Source organism: Chaetodon trifascialis, chromosome 9 (genome assembly GCF_039877785.1).
Source record: "Chaetodon trifascialis isolate fChaTrf1 chromosome 9, fChaTrf1.hap1, whole genome shotgun sequence".
Lineage (NCBI taxonomy): Eukaryota > Metazoa > Chordata > Actinopteri > Chaetodontiformes > Chaetodontidae > Chaetodon > Chaetodon trifascialis.
This window is the reverse complement of record NC_092064.1, coordinates 17,920,679-17,941,582: the sequence shown is the minus strand read 5'-3', so window position 1 is coordinate 17,941,582 and position 20,904 is coordinate 17,920,679. Positions and strand designations below refer to the sequence as shown.

Below are 20,904 nucleotides of genomic sequence, written 5' to 3'. Positions count from 1 at the left end.
TCTCTGATGGTTTGGTTTGGAGTGGCGCAGTGATTGAAGGAGTCACGGAGAAGCAAACGATTCTTCGTTTAATTGAAACCATTCACAGACAATTATTTCTAGACATGATTCATGTTGGAATTTATGTAATGGCCTTTTGCATGTCTGCATGTTATTAGTCTGTATTCTGTTTATCCCTTTTTAGTTACCTGCAAGTTGCATGAATACTTTAACAATCTTTTCTCAGATTATCTTCTTCTTGCACCTTTTCTGTCATAATTTTAAAGTGGTTTGGATTAATTAGGGACGGGCAGGAGTAGTCAGGTTCTCTGGATATGGATGTTAACACCGGCTCGTGAGAGTTATTTATTGTCTTCAAAGGCTTAAAATACACTGGACATTTGTAAAAGCTACTTATTTAGAATTATTCGAACAAAACTGGTTATTGGCTATAACTTTGCGTTTATTTCTATCGTCAGCTCCTTTGCCATAACTTGCCTCCTTTTGTTGACAGACAGACCTGAAAATGCAGTTTAACTGCAATTTCGCCTTCATCATGCTATAATTGATTGCAATTTGAGTACACTGGAGTCCTAGTATGAAGTCTCAGCACCACTTAGGTAAGGCCGATGAAGTATTAACAAAATAATTTTGGAGCAGAAGTCCACAAATTGTCTATATTTTGTTATGGTTGTCTCGTATCTTAAAACCCAATCTGCAATTACATCTCTTAAGACATCACTTTAAGTACTCTCAACAAAAACCAGGCTGGTCCATTTTAGAGACTGAGCTCCTGCCTGTCCAAACCATTATGTTTCATCAAACTACCTATATGTTCATTTAATTTTTCTTCTCCCATGATTATTTCTCCCTCATGATTTTCTCTTTCCTGTTTTGTGTTTCCTTTCCTTGTGTTGGTTCTTGTTTTGTTTGTGCGTGTGCGTGTATGTGTGTTTGCTGCTGTGCTGTCTGCGCTGTGGTCTGCGTGGTGGGGGCTGTGGGCAGAAGCTCTGGTGGTGCAGAAGAGTGGCAGCAGCAGTGTGCTAGCAGAGGGGAAGCCTGAGTCCTGTGGTAAGATGCTCCTGCTGGAATGGCTGGTGTGACGGCTGCATCTATACATGCTGCAGAGCCTGGTGTGAAATTGCCACTAGATGTTTTTTTTTCTTTAAGCAGAGTGATGGTAAAAGAGTTTTCTTTATTTTTAATCATTATAATAATTGACTGCATGGTCAGAAGCCTGAGTTGCATGCCCCTCTGAGTTGGGTTCATATTAACTGGTGCATTATATCAGCATATGATTTACCTGATGTGTACTCCATGCTTATACTTCTGCTAACAATTAGTTTAAATAAAGGTTGATCTGGCAGTTATTCGGTCTATAAAATAGTTCGAGAAAATGGTTAATATGGCCCATCACACGTTCATAAAGTCATATGATCCAAAGAAAAGCAGAAAGTCCCAACAGTTGAGTAACTTGCTAATGTTCTAAATCTTTGCTTGAAAAGGGTAAATTGAAACATCAGTGGTAATTGGGATTTTGGTTCAAATAATTCTATTTTTGAGCACAGCAGCAAAGCTTAAAATCTGAGCAGTCCGTCCTGCTCACTGCTAGCTCCGTTACAAGGTTTGGCATCATCACTTGCTAGATAGGATGACGGTGCCTGAAGCCAAAGCAAAGCGTATGTTCCCATCATTATGTGTAGTTGGCCTTTCTGTTTCCAATCACCAGCTTTTGGGTCTGTGTACCTGTTGTTGATTAATACAACTTGCTCAGTGATTACTTTGCCAGGTTGTGAGATATTTGGCTTTAAATACTTTAAAAAAAAAAACTTAACAATAGAAACTATTCAAACCACATCTTTTCCACTGTCCATCTGTATGCAGTGATTTTTTTTTTTTCTAAAATACAGCTAAATACAGCACTCCCATCTCAGTCCTTGGATGCTTTTGTAACTTTTTCCAGTAGTGAAAAATGGTCACTATTGGAATCCGCTCTAGAAGACCTTAGCAGCTGCGCTCAGTACTACTTAAAAGATAGGTTTTGGATTAACAGGATGCAGTTTTACGGGTTACTTTGAAATGTAATCCCACACTTAAGTTAAACATTAAAACTAACAGCCTAGTTACGTGATGTGAAATGTGATTAAAAATCAAGCTCACACAGAAAATAATGTTTACATGCTTACGAGGACTTACCTTCACTTAGGCTAAAGCCAAGCGCCCACTGAACCAAGGGTTTAGTGACATGTTTTCAAAATCCACATGTTATCAGGGTCATTATGGAACCTCATGACCCCTGTGGCGTGAAAGTGTCATCATAATCCTAAACTGCTCTCTTACCTCATCTGAGACACTTTTCTTCAGACAGACGTAGACAGTAATTGGAGAATTCCAACAAAATGACATGAAGTGGGCGCCTGACCTCACATGCAGTGAGTTGTCAGATGGCAGCTGTCCGAAATGGCCGTCTCTGTCAGGGACACAGTTTATCAAGATAATCGGTCATATTAAACGATGCAAATGTGGGTTCTTCCTGTTTGAATCAGTTATCTCCTTTGTGTCTGGTCTCGCACCAGTTTAGAACTGAAGAAATTCCCAGATAAAAATCTTTTATCACAGAACAGCATTTGAAGCACCGAATGCTCAGACTTCTGGATTTAAGAAAAGTAGTCTGACCTTTTGCATGCAGTATCCTAACAACTTTCCTCCTTTTTGTGATTGTGGGGCTAAAGGTACTCTGTCAGTATTAAAGGTCAGTTTGTTCTCCAGAGTACAGTCCCCTGTGTCTCAGCAAAGGGTGCTGACTGAGTATCAGTTAAACCTTTGAATAATACATTAGCTTAGATGGATTAACCTGATCAGTGATGGTGTCAGCACTCCCACTCCTCATGGTTTGTGAGTACCAGCCAAAGATTTCTAAAATACTGTGAAGCACAGAACCCGGGCACAAGATCAACATCTAGAGGCAAATTCACACCAGCTCTTTAACCCATATGGCCTCATCCGTTTCCTTGACACCCATGCCTCCTCTCCCCTTTTCCCTTCCCCCTGCACCCTAACCTTCTTTCTCCACCCCTCCCCCAGCCTGGGGCTTTTGCCTCCCTTAACCTCTCTCCGCATATTAGCTCCTGTTCCTTCCACTCTCCAACCCACCCCCACCCCACCACCGCCCTTATCGATCAGCTCACCTCTCAGGTTGATGCTGCGCTGACCAGGAAATCTCAGACACAACAAGAAACAACAAGGGTCATCTTACTCAGCTTGGGTTACTTATAAAATCTGCTTTATAGACGTGTTTTAAGATAGCTCACAGTTATTGGAAATTCTCACCTCTTGTTCATGAGGCAACATTTTTTTTTAGCATTCTTTGCATTGTGTTTTCTTTTCTACGTACCATCTTGTCAGCCTAGTCAGTGTCAGCCAGACGTTAGATAAGCTCTAATCTCTTTTTGCCAACAATAATGAAACACTGCATAAACAAACCTGAACAGTAACATTCCTCCTTCTGGCCTGTACGACTATAACCAAAAACATGTCTGGGGTGTCAGGTCTGTTCAAACGTCACCTCACACGGTGGGATCATCACAAACATTTACATTTTAAGAGGATTTCTTATTCTTTTTTGTTGTCTAGTCACCAAAGGAGTTAGCTGACAGTGTAAAAGTTTTTATTAAATATGAAAAATACGTCACATCTCCCTCAAAAATTGGGCTTCATGAATGTTCATTAGCCAACCTTAGAACAAGCTTCCTAGACTAATGGAGATGGGTTATATGCTGATATGTTAAAGGATAGTTTCAGTTTTTTTAAGGGTGTCTTAAAACCATACTCACATATTTACTGTACACTGAAAGCATCATGGGTCACTGTAATGTTCTTCTTCTCCACACTGGCTACAAAGAGATCTTTTAAAGCAGTTTCAGTGTAAGTGATGGATAAACTGTCTTCATGGTCAGTGTGGATGTGGGAACAAATACAGAGATAAATCATTCTTCTAATGTGCATACGAGCATGTGAGTGTTATCTTAAAGGTGTACTATGCAGGAATAGTTGGTTGCTGTTTGTAGACATAACATTCAAACTCCCCCTTCCTCTCTGACTCAACACCATCAGAAGAGCACTGCTTGTCAGGACACTGCAAGCTGCTATTGTAAGAATCACAGCTGCTTACGGGCTGGCACCTGGTCGCTACCTTTTTGTAAAGTCCCAACCTCACCTGCGCACCGTTATTGGCTGGGGGTGCAAAGGTTCCAGCCCAGAAACGCCCCAACCACAGCAAAATAAGAAGAAAATAAGAAGATGCAAGCAGTGGGAAAGGCCCCTGCAGATAAATACACCAGCACACACGTCTAGTGGGTCAGTAATGATTGAGAGGGATTAGTTTTTTAGTCAAAACACTGTTTTTTAGAGAAATCCTGCAGAGTATACCTTTAAGATAGTCTTACAAATGTGAACCTAACCTGTAAATGTGGGCCCCATTCCCTTATCCTTTAGTGAAGTCCAGTTTTTGCACAAAATGTCTGTCAATTTTTGTTCAAAGCATCAAGTGTAATAAGTCGTGTTCATAGACTTTCTCAACTGCAATGTGATTATTGTCACTCATTGAAACCCCTTCACACTTGGTTTGGCTTCGGTGAGTTGAGTACATTTCTTTTAGCGACTTCCTGGTCTTTTTGAAGACACTGTTATGTCTTTCTGTCCGTCTCACTTGCAGGTCTGGTCCAGCGATGTGTAATCATCCAGAAAGATGAAAATGGCTTTGGGCTCACTGTCAGCGGTGACAACCCAGTGTTTGTGCAGCTTGTCAAAGAAGGTAAGGCGGCATCTCAAACGCAAAAGGAAGAAGAAAAAGATGTTATTAGAACGCCGACTTCTGGTATAAGCAATTGTAATAGAGACGTGGGCTCCCTTTTCATGCACTGACATCAAACTGTCGTGGTAGTTTGGTCTGAACTCACAGATTTGTGGGGTAATTGGGACTCGGCAACCACCACCACCACTCCGGCACTTAGTGAGAGAAGTGAAGCTGTGGACTGTATATTTCCTCCTCAGTAGATTCACAGTAGCTGCAGCTTCTGCTTTATTTTGCTGTCTTCTAAAAAGGGGACTTTGACAGGATACTTATGTGGTCTCCTGCAGTCTTTCGCAAACTGTAGAGGATGATGTGAGCCGTTATATCAGATCACAGAAAACATTACACGGTCTGTACAGTAGTGGAGAGAGACGGAAGAGGAAGGAACCGATAAAGGACTTTTGTTGCACTGTCATCACTGCTTGGCGGTCTTTAACGTTCCCTGTATGGCTCCTCATTTGTGCTTTTGTTACTGACTCAACACGAAGAGCAATCTACTTAGTTTCATTTGAATAACTTATAGAATTTATTTCATTGTGAACTGAGAAGCAAACAACATTATCTGTACTATCTTGCTGCAACCTTTCCTGTTCATACTGGTGTTTGGGATTAAAAGGAGCAAGATGAAGTGTAACTAAGCTTTTGTTGCTCTGAATCAGATCAAACCCAAATGTCCAAATCATTTAGTCACAAATTATCAGTTATATCTGTCCCTCTGCTTTTAGGCCAACTGACCAAACAGGTGTACTTAAAATATCCATACTAATACAAAACTGACCCAGAGTGCACATCACATGTAATGTATTAGTAGAACTGTATTTGGTTTACAAAATACTTCAGCTGTATGCTGCTGACTATAGAGGCAGACGTGGATCTCATAATAACCTGTCTCATGCCTAAATCCCTTTGTTTGGGGTGGAGCTGTGAAACAGGTCCTTCTTGTAATATAACCACTGTTATGGTCTTTCAAAATAGTACTCAAATAGTCACTTTGCAACATCTGGTCTGTCAGGGCTGTATGGTGTACTCACTGCAGAAATATCAACAGTCGCACCATGTATGTCTTTGTGTTTTCCCACCTCTTTCCCCTCCGTCCGTTTCATTCTTCCATTTGTTCTGTTTCTTTCCTCGCCTCTTCTGTTGCTTTAACGCTCTTTTTCCTCCGTGTTTGCCAGATGGGGCTGCTATGCGGGCAGGTGTTCAGACAGGAGACAGGATCATCAAGGTATTGTGTTCATCTGCCTCTATGTCTTTAAACTGCTAACGTCACTGTTCTCTTGTCCAAGGCCAACACAGAGGCTATAGGCTGCCACCTGCTGGTCAGTCCGTGTGTGGGGATGAGATGTCGAAAGTAAAGCTGTAAAGCTGGGCCTAGAATGGGGAGGTTTCGGACTTAGTACATTTCATAATTCTCATCATGCTACGCTTCCTGTCCTCCAGGTTAACGGGACCCTTGTTACACATTCTAATCACATCGAGGTGGTGAAGCTTATCAAATGTAAGTTCCCCTGTCTGCGTTCTAGCAAACGGCACATTGTAAAAACAAACCTCGGAGTAAAACTGACACTTTTCTTTGATTTCTGTACTCTAGCGGGCTCCTATGTGGCCCTCACAGTGTTGGGGCGTCCTCCAGGGCTCGCCCAGATCCCTTTGTCTGAGGCAGAGTCTGAAATGTTGGGCGTCAGCATCTCCTCTCCAAACTCCCCAGCAGCTGAACGCCCCTACAGTCCTCAGGACCGCTTCTCCTCCACTCATCCATCATGGGTACTCAAGACATCAGTTACTTCTGTTGCCCTCTTTCTGTTTCTTGCATTCCTTCTTCATCCTCTCATCAACCTAAACCCAGTTTCACCAGGGTTACCTGTCTTTCTCATTGTTGTGGTGGCTCTCTTACAACTTTTCTGTATGCTTAAATGTGTGTTAAATGTAATGTATAGCTAATGTCTGCTTGATTGTACCTCACCTGTAGACTAACACTGATCCTCCATATGCTTCCCTTTTTTGTTTTTTTTGCCCCACAGGATGAGAATAGCAGTGTCTGCAACCAGAAGGTTGACTTCTTGCAAAAGATGCTCTCCAGAGAGCAGCAGGAGCTACAGGTTAGCATAACCATCACTGTCACTTACCTTCTCCTCTCTATTGTAACTCTGTTCTTTGCTAGGTGGTTTGCACCCTTTATTGCACAGTTCTATATATCTAAACCCTGTTAAGGAACGTTCTGTTAATATCTATGTGAAAATGAAAGGATCAGCTCTCATCCATCTTTGAATAGAACATCATTTTGGATGGGAAGCAGGTAGTATGTGTACATTTGAGACAGTATTTCTTCAGACATTTATGGGCCAAGATGGCAGCGCGTGTAGATGTGACCCTCAAAGGTCACTACATGTTAGTTATGTTTGCATGTTTTTATTGTGTTATTCTGCTCTAATTAAATATTTGAATATTTATTTATGCATGTTCTGTGCGTGCACATAGTGTTGAGGGGACTACTGCACGACTGCCTTTCATTGTGCAATCCAATGTTGTATAATGTCAATAAAGCTGAACCTTTACTTGCCTGTTTGTGTACAAATAACTGGAGACTACCGGTCCGGATTTCTCGTTTTGATTTCATCGCTCTCATTGTACAGGCCATGAAGGAGGAGTACAGCAGGAACCCTTCCCCCAAACTACTGAAAGACATCCAGGAAGCTAAGAAACACATTCCTCAGCTGCAGGGTCAGCTCTTCAGGGCCACTGGGGCAACACAGGTAAAGCAAATGACCCCTCTAGCTCACTAACTGCCTTGTGTTTGCATACAGAATGGGATATCTAGGCACACGGATCTAACAGCAGCATCCCAGCAGTCTTTGCATAATTTTGTGTTTTGTGTTTAGGGTTCGCTCCAGACAAACATTAATCCTAATCTTATCAGAGGATTAAGCTTTCTCTGTGGGAAGCCACTCTTTTGTGTCTGTGTGACAGCTTATTTTACATCCACCACTCACTGAACCCTGTGTTATGTATGTCAAAATATCAGTCTGCTCTCTCAGCTTGAAAAGTTCAATTGCATGAGATGACACTCTTCAAATGCTCACTAATTTATACGTTTATTAATTATTACCAGAGTAGCCGGTTAGTTTTGTATTCATCTAAAACGTGTTTCACTCTGGACTTTCATCTTGCTGTTGTGTAATAATGTTGCTCATCATTAGTAACAAATCTCGTGTTCACATGAATCCGTAGGAGGCTGTTCCAGGTGGTGATGCAGACGATGGTAGCACGTTTGAGACAGAGCACACTCCTGCCTCTAAGGGAGACAACAGTACAGACCTGTCCTGGAGCAGCACTCCTGTAAGTTGTCAACTATCAGCACTGCCAAATGATATAATTAGAATTTCCCTCTGAACTTCACACTAAGCCTTGATCCCAACATGAGGTGAGCTTTGATTTATAGCAGAATCCTAAATTAAATGAATACGTCTAAATCCTCTGATCTAGACAACACCAGTGCTAGCTCGATTAGTGCGTTTATTGATTCTGCATTCAAATGATGTTGGTTGTTGTTGATGTATGATTACTCGTGAAATAAATTATTTATGAAATTGAGACTGATTGAGAATGTAACGTTTTGTTCCGTCCCACCTCCAGATATCTCGTGGATTTGGCCCTGGATTTCCAGAGAGCCTGTGCCCAAGAGAGCCATCCTGCCCCAGCCCAAAGAGCACACCCAGGAACAGCTTCAACTCCTGCCACTCTCCCGAGGCCGAGGACACCACTGACCTGGTAGCTATTCTCTTTGGCCGTGTGCAAATTCTGCTCAAGAAGTGTACTGATTCACCCCAAGATTGGGTTTTTCATAGATAGGGATTTTTTGCCATGCTATCAAAAGATGTACTGAGTATTCTTTGTTCATACTAGTATTCTGTTGAAGTTTAAAAGTATGTGTGTATGTATTATGAATTTGCACATGGAGAATTTCCCCATGAAAAACACTCATTCCACAATGTAATGCTGTCTTTTCCTCAGGACTCTCTGTCCCCTACCACAGTCAGCAGTCCCTCGTCCTCCCGCCTCATCTCGCAAATCATTGGAGCTGAGGATGACTATTTTGATTCAGACCAGGAGCAGGTATTTTACGGCAGGGCAATCTGAGCATCTATGCCACTCATGATACCAGTAAACCCAGCTGTCACGGTCTAAATGTTGTAACAAGGCATGTCTTTGTAATTCAAAACTTTTCTGTCTAAGCAAGGTATAAATGATATTCAAACTGTTTTTGTTTCAGACAAATGGCCAGTGCAACAGCTTTAACAGCATCGAGCAGCTCAAGTCTCGCCCCGCCCACCTCGCAGCCTTCCTTCACCATGTCATCTCCCAGTTCGACCCTGCTCCTGTGGTAAGGCCGTCTTCCTACACACCTTGTCTCTTATGTGTTCATTTCCTGTTTTTTCATGCGGCATGGCAGACACTACAGCTCACCTTCTCATGTCCTCAGCTGTGCTACCTCTATGCTGACTTCTACAAGCAGACCAACTCCAAAGAGACCAGACGGGTGTTCATGGACCTCCACACCTTCTTCATTGACCGGGGAGCAGTGAGTACAGTTTTTTGTTGTCCACAGTGAAATATGGGCAACGGTACGATAGTAACTAGACCGAGTAAAGCCCCAACATCAAGGTTAGAATAAGGTGACATATGTGCAACAAATGTGACATCATTCATGGGTGATGCCAAGTGATTATTGTTGCCTGGATTTATGATTTGCACTTACATTGACACTTAATATCAAATAAAAGTGTCCTGCTGGACGTCAGTATATTCATATTATTTCAAATTTGCAGTGAAAGTATGACACTCGTATATTTTTGGGGATTTATTAATTTTTTTTATTTATTTTATTTTTTTTTTACAGAATTTGAAAGTTGCTGTTCCTGAATCCATCTCTGCTGATCTTGGTAAGTATTTCATGCTTTTTGTTCTGTTTCATTACGGTCAACTTTTGTTCTTCTGCCTCTGCTTCAGCCATTTGGCCGTCCTCATTAGAGAGTCCCTGTTAAGTTTTACAGTCCCTGTAAGCTGAACGCTTACTGAGCCATGCACACTCCCAATTAAGGTGTTGAAGAATCAAATGCTCTGATGGTTTGGAAAGTATTGCTTAACCTTAACAGTGCATGTTTAGTGTGTTACAATCTCTTTAGTGTCTTGGTGTGTAGTATATGTGAGCGTGAGTGTGTGTGTTTGCAGACCGGCGGCGGACAGAACTGATCCCAGAGGAAATAAACAGACAGCACGTTCAAACACTGCAGGACTCTCTGCTCCCCGACATCCAGAGGAACCTTGAGGATTTCAGGTAAACTTGTCAACTCAGAAATGTTATTTTATCTCATGGGCGATAAAGATTAATGGCAGAACTTGAGAATTTGGTTAATCCCCACATCAAGCAAATGAAAAAAATAAACAAAGTCTCTTGGATAGCTCACTGCCTTTGTTTGGTCATTTTTCTGGCAAGGCATTTGCAACCTACGTAACCTCAGTATATCAATCAACATGTAGGCAGAAGCGCAGTATGGGCCTGACGGTGGCTGAAGTAGAGTTGGCCAGACTGGACCAAGAGAGAGTCAGAGACCGTGTCACTCTGGAGCGAGAGCGCTCGTACGCTGAAAACATCATCACCAAGATAGAGGATATCCTGTAAGTAGCACATGCCACACATACAGAGATGTGCTGCTCGGACGCAACAATGTCTCGTACTTCTGAGCGTTATGAGCCACTCACAGTTTTTCTTCTTTGTGTTGGTTATAGATTAACTACTCAGACCACAGAAGAAGAGAAATGGTAAGCGAACAGGTTGTGGATCATTTGGTTGGTTGATTTGAATCTGTTAAAGCATACGAGGGAGATCATTTAGGACTTCAAGGGTCCCTCGAACCATCTGTGTCCTCAGAGCATTTACAGTCTATAAAGTGCCTCACTTGTTCACTCACTGTCTAACCAGAAATAATTACTGTGTCACAGCTTATTTTAGTTGATTCTTTGATTCCTTTAAAATATTTTTTGCAAAAATGTTGTCAGCAACAGTAATTTTTTAATCTGCAAAGTCTTGGATGTTTTAAAGACGAACACATATCAACATATTGGTGTCATCCAAACCCCCTTCTGCATCCCTCACAGTTTGCAAATTAAGCACTCGGGCAGTCTCTTAAAGATAACATCTAATTTATGCAGTATGTTCATATTAAATAATTCAAAAGTGTGACTAATTGAAACAGTCTTGTTTGAAATGCCATATGGTCGCGGCACACCGCAGATGGTTTGTGTAGAAATTGTACGAGAAGGACTGGTAGGACATATGGTACAAGTCACAATATGGACGCTTGTTCTCTTCAGATTTCAGAATTGTTTCTTTGTTGTTGAGAATTCAGAAAAGATCAACCAAAGTCAAATGTTGTCATTTTCGTGCAGCACTACAATGCAGTATGTCATCTATACATACATGAAGCACCTTGGTGTGAGGGTCAAGGAACCTCGCAGTCTGGAGTCCAAACGGGTCAGGATCAACTTTCTTCCCAAGATCAAGGTACTTATCACACTCCCTTTGCACCTTGCCTCTTTTTTCCCCTCATCATCCACCTGACACAACCCTTATTTTTCATAAACTACAGAAAAGCATCAAGACAGAAAAGGAGGGAGAAGAGAAAGTGAAGAAACCCAGATTTCCCAGCATCCTCGGACCCCAACGTCGGCCCAGCCGCATAGAATCAGCCTCCGGTGAGTTAGGAATTTAAAATAAGGCAAAATTATGACGCTGCTTCCTAAGCTTTTTCCTATTTAGACACCACCTTTCTCTCTCTGTCTGTATTCAGTGGGTAAAGCCCTGGATGGTCGCCCGCGGCCTCAGAAGCAGTTGTCTCAGCCCACGCTGGGGGCAAGTGAGCACATGGAAGCTGGTCGCCTAAGAGGGAGCCAATCGAGCGAGGGCTCTGAACTCATACACTCCACGTCTATCAACACCTCGTCCCCAAACAGCGCCACCTATAGCTCAGAGACTAGCCGAGACACTGATATGGGTGAGCCACTCAACGACTGCATCAAACACGTCAGCAGAAGAAGACGATGGTTTCTAACTTGTTTCTTGTCTCTCAGGCGGGACTCCGACCTCAGGCCCCTCCAGGCTGAGTGACGGCCTTCAGTCCGACCCTCTAGATGGGTTGCCGTACACTGCGACGCACTTTGACCTTTACAGCCTGGACCAACTGCAAGAGGACGACAGAGAAAGCGACAGGTGCTTTTACAGTCACATTTGCAGTTTTACTTTGTTGCGTAGAGAATATTAATTTTTAACATTGATTCTTTTTTTATTTTTTTTTTTTAGAGCTCACGAGGGAACACCAAAGGCTATAAGAAGGTGAGGATACCTGTTTATTGTGACTTTTCTAACATAAGTCTCTTAAAAAAAATAAGTCTTGATACACAGTGGTGAATTATCATCAGCCAGGTGAAAAGCTAACTTTCTGTCTCACCATACAGGCTTGAGGGACTGGGTGCTGCAGATGTCCAGAGTGAGGACGACCAGGGAACAGACTCTGAGCATGACCCCCCATACTGGCAGCAACTGGTGGGGCGAGAAGTCCTAGCAGGTCTCAGGCCTCAGGAAATCAAGAGACAGGAAGTCATCAATGGTGAGGCCACGGCTTACATAATATGACAATCCATTAAAGGGGCAATATGTAACATGTATCTAATATGTATTGTCAGAGATATCTACTGAAGTTAGCATGCTAACCAGCTATCCCCAGCCCACCCTGTCTCATAAGATCACTTTGTACCAGTGGTGATAGTCCAATAGTATGACACCCGTAGTTTCAGCTGGGAGATGGATACGAGCGGCGAGTTTTCTACATTTCACAGGCTTTTTCAGTCCAATAAATAAATCAAAAACTCTCAAAATATCATCCTATGTTCTTTTTTTAAACAGTAAAATACAACCACACACCTTCTAAATTCAAGTCTCCCTGTTTTACTGAACTAAGGGGAGCTTCACTGCCTTGTTAACTGTGTTCACTACGAGACTGCTGAGGCCGGTTCTGCTGGACTGACATGATGTGCAGCAGCAGAGCATTTGCTGGGATCCCACCCGAGCTGCTGCGAAATGTGCAATAGTGTCAAACTGCTCCATTTGTCCGATATCTTGCGTTAACTTCTTGGATTGTATCTGCAGAGCTGTTCTACACAGAGCGTGCGCACGTCCGGATGTTGAGAGTTTTGGACCACGTTTTCTACCAGAAGCTCTCCAAAGAAGCCATCCTGCCTCCTGCTGACATCAAGAACATCTTCATAAACCTGGAGGAGATTCTGCAGCTGCACGGTACAAACACACATCAAACATTTTTACCTGTGCATAACTGCTCTTAAATTTGAAGTTGAACACAAGTAAAAAAAAACTTAAAAATAAGGTAGTGAGAATTTTAAAAAGTTTAAAGTAAAACTACAACACAATGATAAAAAAAACTGTGCATACACACAGTACCGTCACATTTTCATGTGTCCGTCGTCTTTGTTATCTTACAGACACACACACACGCTCACTGACTGTCCATTGCTGCCTCTCCTTTGAATTTCAGTTTCAATACTCGAGCAAATGGCAGCTGTTCGGAAGAGAAATGAGTCTTCTGTAATTGATCAGATAGGAGACGACTTGCTCTCCTGGGTGAGTACAATTCTCAGGCTGAAATTGCATTTCCTCTTTCAAACATTTTCTCATACTGAATACATTTCAAGATGACTGATGTGGTAAGAAAAAAAACATATTGTGCACAAAGAAATTGAACTGTTTGCCAAAATTGCTTTATGGCAACAAAAAACCCCATCAGTTGGTGTTTGCGTGAGATTGTTTTCTTCGGTCTCACTGCTCATTCTGACTTGGCGTGTGGACATGAAGATGGTTTTTGTACAGTAAATATATGATAATGAGGCTGGGGTTTTTTTTGCACACTTGACATTAAATCCTTAAATCCTGCAGCAAAGTCCTGAAGACAAACCCTTGAACACAGCACAAAAGAGTAACTCTGCCCTCCTCAGTAACAAGGAGTGTAATCACAGCGGAGGGAAGCAAGTCAAATGGAAGTCTCGCTGTAAATGGTTCTGTCAGGCGGTGCCCTAGATTTGGCTGACATCTCCACATCTTGATATCATGTGTGATGCATTAGATGTGAAGTAGCCACATATCAGCTGGCAGCCTTGTCTAGAATGTCTCTATGGGGGATAAGTAGGGTGAACGGTCCCCTGAGGGTCCGAGTATTGCTCTAGTCTACATTTAAACTTAAGCCGTCTCTGCTACGAAGACTTAAGCCTGACCCCCTTCTGGGAGCGTAGTGGTTAAATGCTAGACATTTCCATGGCAACTACTGCTGACCCAGATCGACCGAGTGACTGATCACCGTTTCTGTCCGCCTCTGCTCTGTCCTGTCTCGGGTTGGGTCCTAACAGTTCAGCGGTGGGGAGGAGGAGAAGATCAAGCAGGCGGTGGGGACGTACTGCAGTAACCAGCCTTTTGCTCTGGAGATCATCAAGACCAAGCAGAAGAAGGACTCACGGTTTGCTTCATTCATCCAGGTACTGACACCGCGCTAACATACTGCAGAAAACTGACATTTGTTTCAGAATTACTGAATGGATGTCTCAGTTACCAGTTGTACTTGTTGTAATATGTGCTTCGGCTGTTTCGTTCCCACCCAACCTGTCGTTTTTTCTGGCTTTTCAGGAGGCAGAAAGTAACAGACTGTGTCGCCGACTGCAGCTTAAGGACATCATTCCTGTAGAGATGCTGCGGCTCACCAAGTACCCACTCCTACTAGAGAACATCGCAAAGTACACAGGTCTGTAGTGCTGCCTCGTCAGTCAGTTACTTCACAGGAGTTTGCAGTGATTTGTTCAAGTTGTAATCAGCTTGCGTGCACAAGGTTGTTTTAGAGCATAAGTTACTGCACGTACTGATTGCGTCTCTGATGTAGTAATGATTAAAAACAAGATGTTTTAACGAGCGAAAAATGAGGTAAGAAGGGTTTCAATGATATGAGATTGTCACAGTATGAGAACTGTCTCAGGAAATATTACAGTATATGGTATTACACGGTTATTATTATTATTATTATCAACTCTAATACAGGTGAACTGAGTACAAAGATAAACAAATGTACATGAAATGATAACCATCCATTTTCATACAGCGGTATACTGCTGCAACCCTAGTGGCAAGTAGAAGTAGAATTGTATGGAATGATAATAGGCAATAATTTTCAGTTTTAATTAGTCTACCTATTAGTTTCTTGATTAATCAATTAATCGTTTGTGCTATAAAATATCTGAAAATCCTCATCACAAGTTCCCAGAGTCCTAAAGCAGCGAAATTTGGGCATTTTTCCCAAAAGATGATTGCCAATTACAAAATTGTTAAAGATAAATTTTATGGCGATGGACTAAATGGTGCAGCTTCATAGCAGATTAAAACAGACACTTGATTCGATGGAAGCAGACAATGGCCACTTTGCTGTGGCCTCGTGAAACTTCAATGACGTCAGCGTGCCTGCAGGAGGAGCCACAGAGCAGATCTGTGCATTCATACAAACCATTTACAGTTCACACAGGTGCAAAAAACTGATCCCTCTCCTGCTGCCTGATTCAAATTCCAAGTCTGTTCCGCTCTGTCACAAATACTTAGTCAATCACTGACTCCGTCGCAGGGAGAGAAAGTGTGATCTACTTTTGAAAATGACAGTTTCAAACCACTCGTGGGCTTATTCTCGTCACTGTTGGATGCAGTTTCATGGTGTCCTGACTTGACTAGTCGTACTCTTTCCTGTCTGCAGTCCAGTTCATCACACTCGCTGGATACCTGTAGAGCTGCGCTGCATTATTAATTGTGCATATCTGATCTGATGGTTGTCACTGTTTTCAAGAGTGGAAATTAATTTTTGTTGTAAGTCTGGTGCAACTCTTCTGCATGTGACCTTCATTAGTGGAGTTCAGTTGTTGTATCTAGCCTTTCTCTCCTCTGGTCCTCAAATCAATTCGACCCTGAAAGGCAATTAATTCAGTATGGAAATTAATTTACTCACTTTGCGATTAACCATGGAAACATGCAATGCAGGAATAAAACCTAGTTTGCATTTTATAATCTGAATGTAATAAATCATGATGGATAAAAATGGAAATGAACTCTTGAGATAGAAGGTGGAGGACCGAAATGAAGCAAATGAAGTCTTAAGCAAGGCTCTTTGTGGCAACATGCCAACCATTAGTGAATTACAGAGACAAATGGAGAGATTATCATTTTAATGGTCCTGGAGCGGTAGTGCACATTTCGGGAAATGTCTCACCCATTATTTGGTCCATCATTTTAGTCTTGGCTGGAGCTTGGTTCTCATAGAGAGAAGAACGCACTAACGATAAAGTATAACCAGCTATTATGGGATCATAATGCCCCCCTGCTTTATCATAATTTTTGAGAACGATGGTGTGTTAATGGACAGAGGAAATATCAATTTCCTGGACGGCCCCCTGCAGAACTAAGGAGGCCTTACTTCTTATTTGATGTCATAATATCTTGCAGACAATGCAGTGGAGAAGGACAAAGTGAAGCAGGCAGGAGACTGCTGTAGAAAGATCCTCAATCACGTCAACCAGGCTGTAAAGGAATCCGAGGACAAGCAGGTGCGGTGCTTTTTGAAATCTCCTTTCCATTTTCCGCCATCCCAGAGACTTTTCTCTTCCTCCCTTTCGGCCTCATCTTAAGTCCTTCCTCTTTATTTTCCCGCTCTACCACAATTTGCTTTTTCACCACCTGCTCTGCTCCCCAGGCAGTGGATTCTTTTCAGAGAGCGCTCACTTATCCCCTTTCCTCTGTCTCCGCTTCTCTCCTCTAGAGGTTGGAGGACTATCAGAGGAGATTGGACCTCTCCTCTCTAAAGCAGACCGACAACCCCATGATCCTGGAGCTAAAGGTGAGTTATCTACACAACCCATTTAGCTCCAGTTAAAGCACACTCACTTGTTGTACACCCACATACGCTGTTTGAAATAACTGCTTGGTAGAAAGCTAGCGCAGTGTGGAAATGGCTCCATGGACCCAGCAGCAAGTACTTTATCAGCTTTAATGTATTTCCCTTTTCTACCTCCGTCAGAACTTGGATCTAACAAAGAGAACGATGGTGCACGAGGGACCGCTGTCGTGGAAAGTGAACAAGGACAAGACCATTGGTTTGTAATCAGCACGTTATAAGAGTTTGATTGCTGTTAAGCTTTGATATCGCTTCCAAAAACTCCGGCAGCCCCACCGCTCAGCTTTGACAGTGAATACAAATATCCTCCGTCTCCTTTCAGAGCTGTACACGCTCCTCCTGGAGGACATCCTCGTTCTGCTGCAGAAACAAGACGAGCGTCTGATCCTGAAGTGTCACAGTAAAAACCTGGCAGGCACCGCAGATACCAAACACATCTTCAGCCCCATTATCAAACTCAGCACTGTGCTGGTGCGCTCTGTGGCCACAGGTCAGTTCATGCCCAGTCTCTCTCGCCCGAACGGTGATTTGATGAACCAGGATGAGATCAGATCATCAAATGATTTCACGATACAATCCAGGCATACAACCTAGAATAAAGTGTCAACCTTCCTGCATGTAAAGCAGAATTGTGGTTGATCTCACCCTGAACCATCTGTCCACACTCTTCTCTTGCCAGACAACAAGTCCTTCTTCGTCCTGTCCATGTCAGAGAACGGAGCCCAGATCTATGAGCTGATGGCGCCCACAGTCTCAGATCAGAGAACGCAAGTCCACATACCCTTTCATTGACGAATTAAACTTTTATAGCTCGAGTTGTTAAACGTGTAATGGTAATGGCTGTTTTTTTTTCCTCGTTCAAGGTGGCAGCGTCTAATCACCCAGAGAGCTGATGCCATGAAAGTCAAACCTCACAGCGTCATACCATTACCTCAGACCGAGTATGTTGCTCTCTCATCTCCATAATTCGATCAGATCAGATGGTTCTCTGGGATTGAGCTTGTTGTTAATATAAGATGTTGCTTGTGTGCCAGTGGGGAGAGAGACGGCGTGGAGATGATTACAGCAGGTGTTTCCCGGCTGAGCAGGGACCCAGACCGCACATCCACCGGCAGCACCCAGTCCACAGGTAACTGGAGCCCCTCACTTCTTCACTTTTTCCTCCATATTGTTCGAAGTATTCTAACTGTGTGGAAAAATCCTCCTCTAATCACACCCCCTCAGATAAAGAAAGCAGTCCAGCCTCTAGAAGCGTGATGCAGAGTTCTCTCCCAGGTAATAATCCGTTTGAGGGGGTAAAGGCAGAGGAGGAGGAGGAGGAGGAAGGTTTCGTGGACCCGGAGCTTCCTTACCAAGTGACTGAAGATGGCAAAGAAGGAGACTCGTTCAACATGTTTCCCTCCAGAGCAGACGAAGCACTGAAAACATGTAAGCACACAGAACACATAACACGTGATAACACATGCAGTTAGTTAATCCGCTGTACACAGGTCAGGTAATGTAAATTTAAAAAAAAATCATTAACCCTCGCTCGTCCCTCAGTGGCGGCGTTAAAGCAGGTGCTGGTGACCCAGCTGATGTCCCAGGAGGCTGCAGAGCAAACCAAACGCTCCACGGGGGCCCGTCTCCTCAGGACCACCTCTCTGCGGACGCCCGTAGACAGCCGCGCACGAGTGATGGTTCACAACGGCTCAGACAAGAACAGCTCCCAGACAGAGGACCCGACTCAGGACCTGGGCTCTGGGGACACGGGCTTCTTTGATTCTCCTGAAGATTATGGTGAGCCTGCACAGACACATTGTACTTATTGTACTTGCTCCGTGATCATTGTCTCTCAAGTGCTAATGTCTCCTTTTGATTCTCTCAGCAGGATATTTAGTCCTGGAGGGTTACGGTGGCCCAGGGGAGAGCAGCACAGATGATGACATCTTGGCATCAACCACAGGGAAGCAGCTGCGCACCTCACAAGGCTGCGCCGCCGACTCTGGCATCAACTTGAGGTTTTCTTCAACGTCACAGGCCGGCAGCCTCTCCTCTTTTAGCAGACAGGTCTTATCTCACCTTCGAAACCTTCAGGCCAACCTCAACTATCTGAAGGTAATTAACAGTCGAGAGCTTACAGCACACATACCTTTAAAACCGCCATATTTACACACTGTGGTCATTTTTGGTTTCCTGGTCTGACACTGAATTGTTTCTGTTGCAGGAGGTTGAGGCCAAGTACAATAATCTAATACGCCAAAGGCCAGAGAGGTCAGCCGCGGACACGGATGGAAACAAAGGTATCAGCATATGAACTACTGTACTAGATTTTAAAATATGAATCACTTCCTGTTTCTACCCTTTTTCTGATGCTACACCTCAATTTCTTTCCCCAGATAAGAGATAGTGGAAGTCCGTTCCTCAGCTTTTGGCTCTGGTCCCAAAGAGGGAGTACCGACTTGTAGTCTGTTCCTATGTCTTGTGTCCTGGACTTTCTGGACATCCTATAAGCTTGTCCTCTCACTGCTGAGCCCCCCCCCCCCTTTTTTTTTTTCCATCGCCGTCGCCCACGGTTGCCACAGAAAGTGAGAGACTGAGTGTGAGCGGAAACGTTTGAAGGGAGGAGTCAACTTTATTGATGTTGCGCCCCTCCCTCCATCAGCACAAGGCAATCAGGGAAGTGGGATTGCCCCCAAACCTCACCCCCTCTACTATCTAACACCCATTTTCCCCGGAGCTCCCTGCAAGAAAGAGAACTTATACCAAAATGTACAAAGATGTGTGTTTAGAATATATATATATGAAACACAAAACAAGAAAAGGAAAATTTTAAGATAATGTATTAAGATTTTTTTTATCCCAAGATGTATTTATTTTCTTTCTTTTCTCTCTCTCTCTTTTTTTTTTTTTCTTTTTTTTTTAAGTGTTTCTCACATTGCTTGCATGCTTTTGGCCATGGTGTTACCTTTTTGGTTGCTTTTCCTGAGTCATACAGGGTTAGTGTGAGTGTTGAGTGCACGCTAGCATACAAGCACACTAGCCTAGCGTACCCTGATGAAATGGCAGGAATATATTCAGACTGATAGAGGCCAGAGTTGCACTGGTGATGGATAGATCCCATTGTTAAAAAAACTTGTGTTAAAGTCTAGAATTTCAAATTCTAGGTGTGGTGTTAACTAGAATGAAGAGTCCAAAGGCTCTGATCTGGTCCTGTTGCATTTCTGTGCTGCCTCCTTCCTCCTCCTTCTCCTCCTCACCATGAGGGGTATTTTTCCTCTCATCTGCTCCTCTTCTCCTTTGCGTGTGATTCTCCCCCTTCTATTCCCTGTGAACACTTATGGGTGTCATCCTCCTTCTTTTCCTCACAGCCCAGTGGTTTTCATGCTTATTTATCCCCTCCCACACTCTATATGTCATGCTTCCTCATCTGCTGTTGGGTATCTTGCCCCGTCCCCCCTCTCCTACGAGGAGCGGTCATGCTCTCTCTGTATCAGCTCCTGACAGAACTGCTGCTTCTTTCTGCTGCTGTTGGCCATGCTGATCTGACTGCCTGATATTCTAATAATGTCATGAAGTTCAACATATACTGTACAATGATCAAGTTGGAAGGTTATGCATAACTTTAATAAATAAATGGTGCCATGACACATTCAGAAAGGACAACTTTGTCTGTTTATTTCTCTTTTTAAGCTTTTCTATACAGCAGTATTTCGCGTGTGACTCTGCTCATGGTGCTACATTGATGGTCACTGATGGTCAGTAAAACATTTTACTTGTACAGCATTTAGTGAATGACAGTTTCAGTAATTGGGAAATGATTGAGGACCGTTTTTTCATTTAAAGTATGATGAGAAAGACCAAGGACACCTGAGCGTTAGTCGTGATGGATGGACCGAGTGTCTTTAAAAAAAGAATAGCTTATCCTTGAATTCTTAACACACCTCGTTGTTAAAATGACTCCATTTGTATCAAAGTGACAAATAAACGTTCAGTTATGCTATTAATCCATAACCATTTAAAACAAAGACATCAGGTCATAACTGGAGGTGA

The 20,904-nt window shown here is 43.0% G+C and overlaps 1 protein-coding gene across 3 annotated transcripts in view; it reads left to right on the top strand.

Moving 5' to 3' along the window:
* The window catches only part of arhgef12a (Rho guanine nucleotide exchange factor (GEF) 12a), a 37,393-nt gene extending 16,885 nt beyond the window's left edge, over positions 1–20,508 (top strand). Inside the window, exons 4-41 of one of the 3 annotated variants that reach the window (XM_070970197.1) lie at positions 985–1,050; positions 4,694–4,792; positions 6,007–6,056; positions 6,272–6,329; positions 6,423–6,595; positions 6,853–6,930; positions 7,465–7,584; positions 8,060–8,167; positions 8,465–8,599; positions 8,843–8,944; positions 9,102–9,212; positions 9,312–9,410; positions 9,729–9,771; positions 10,061–10,166; positions 10,370–10,507; positions 10,619–10,651; positions 11,279–11,393; positions 11,479–11,584; positions 11,680–11,883; positions 11,960–12,098; positions 12,189–12,221; positions 12,344–12,495; positions 13,035–13,181; positions 13,438–13,523; positions 14,303–14,428; positions 14,577–14,691; positions 16,425–16,525; positions 16,738–16,815; positions 16,996–17,071; positions 17,195–17,362; positions 17,552–17,639; positions 17,736–17,813; positions 17,907–18,001; positions 18,097–18,300; positions 18,415–18,651; positions 18,743–18,969; positions 19,079–19,154; positions 19,251–20,508. In XM_070970197.1, the coding sequence (XP_070826298.1) occupies positions 985–1,050; positions 4,694–4,792; positions 6,007–6,056; positions 6,272–6,329; positions 6,423–6,595; positions 6,853–6,930; positions 7,465–7,584; positions 8,060–8,167; positions 8,465–8,599; positions 8,843–8,944; positions 9,102–9,212; positions 9,312–9,410; positions 9,729–9,771; positions 10,061–10,166; positions 10,370–10,507; positions 10,619–10,651; positions 11,279–11,393; positions 11,479–11,584; positions 11,680–11,883; positions 11,960–12,098; positions 12,189–12,221; positions 12,344–12,495; positions 13,035–13,181; positions 13,438–13,523; positions 14,303–14,428; positions 14,577–14,691; positions 16,425–16,525; positions 16,738–16,815; positions 16,996–17,071; positions 17,195–17,362; positions 17,552–17,639; positions 17,736–17,813; positions 17,907–18,001; positions 18,097–18,300; positions 18,415–18,651; positions 18,743–18,969; positions 19,079–19,154; positions 19,251–19,261 (4,181 nt within the window). In that variant the 3' untranslated portion in view covers positions 19,262–20,508. Of the gene's footprint in view, positions 1–984; positions 1,051–4,693; positions 4,793–6,006; positions 6,057–6,271; positions 6,330–6,422; positions 6,596–6,852; positions 6,931–7,464; positions 7,585–8,059; positions 8,168–8,464; positions 8,600–8,842; positions 8,945–9,101; positions 9,213–9,311; positions 9,411–9,728; positions 9,772–10,060; positions 10,167–10,369; positions 10,508–10,618; positions 10,652–11,278; positions 11,394–11,478; positions 11,585–11,679; positions 11,884–11,959; positions 12,099–12,188; positions 12,222–12,343; positions 12,496–13,034; positions 13,182–13,437; positions 13,524–14,302; positions 14,429–14,576; positions 14,692–16,424; positions 16,526–16,737; positions 16,816–16,995; positions 17,072–17,194; positions 17,363–17,551; positions 17,640–17,735; positions 17,814–17,906; positions 18,002–18,096; positions 18,301–18,414; positions 18,652–18,739; positions 18,970–19,078; positions 19,155–19,250 lie in introns of all 3 variants that reach the window. The other 2 variants (XM_070970196.1, XM_070970198.1) reach the window with 2 other exon arrangements.
* Positions 20,509–20,904: the final 396 nt, after the last annotated feature.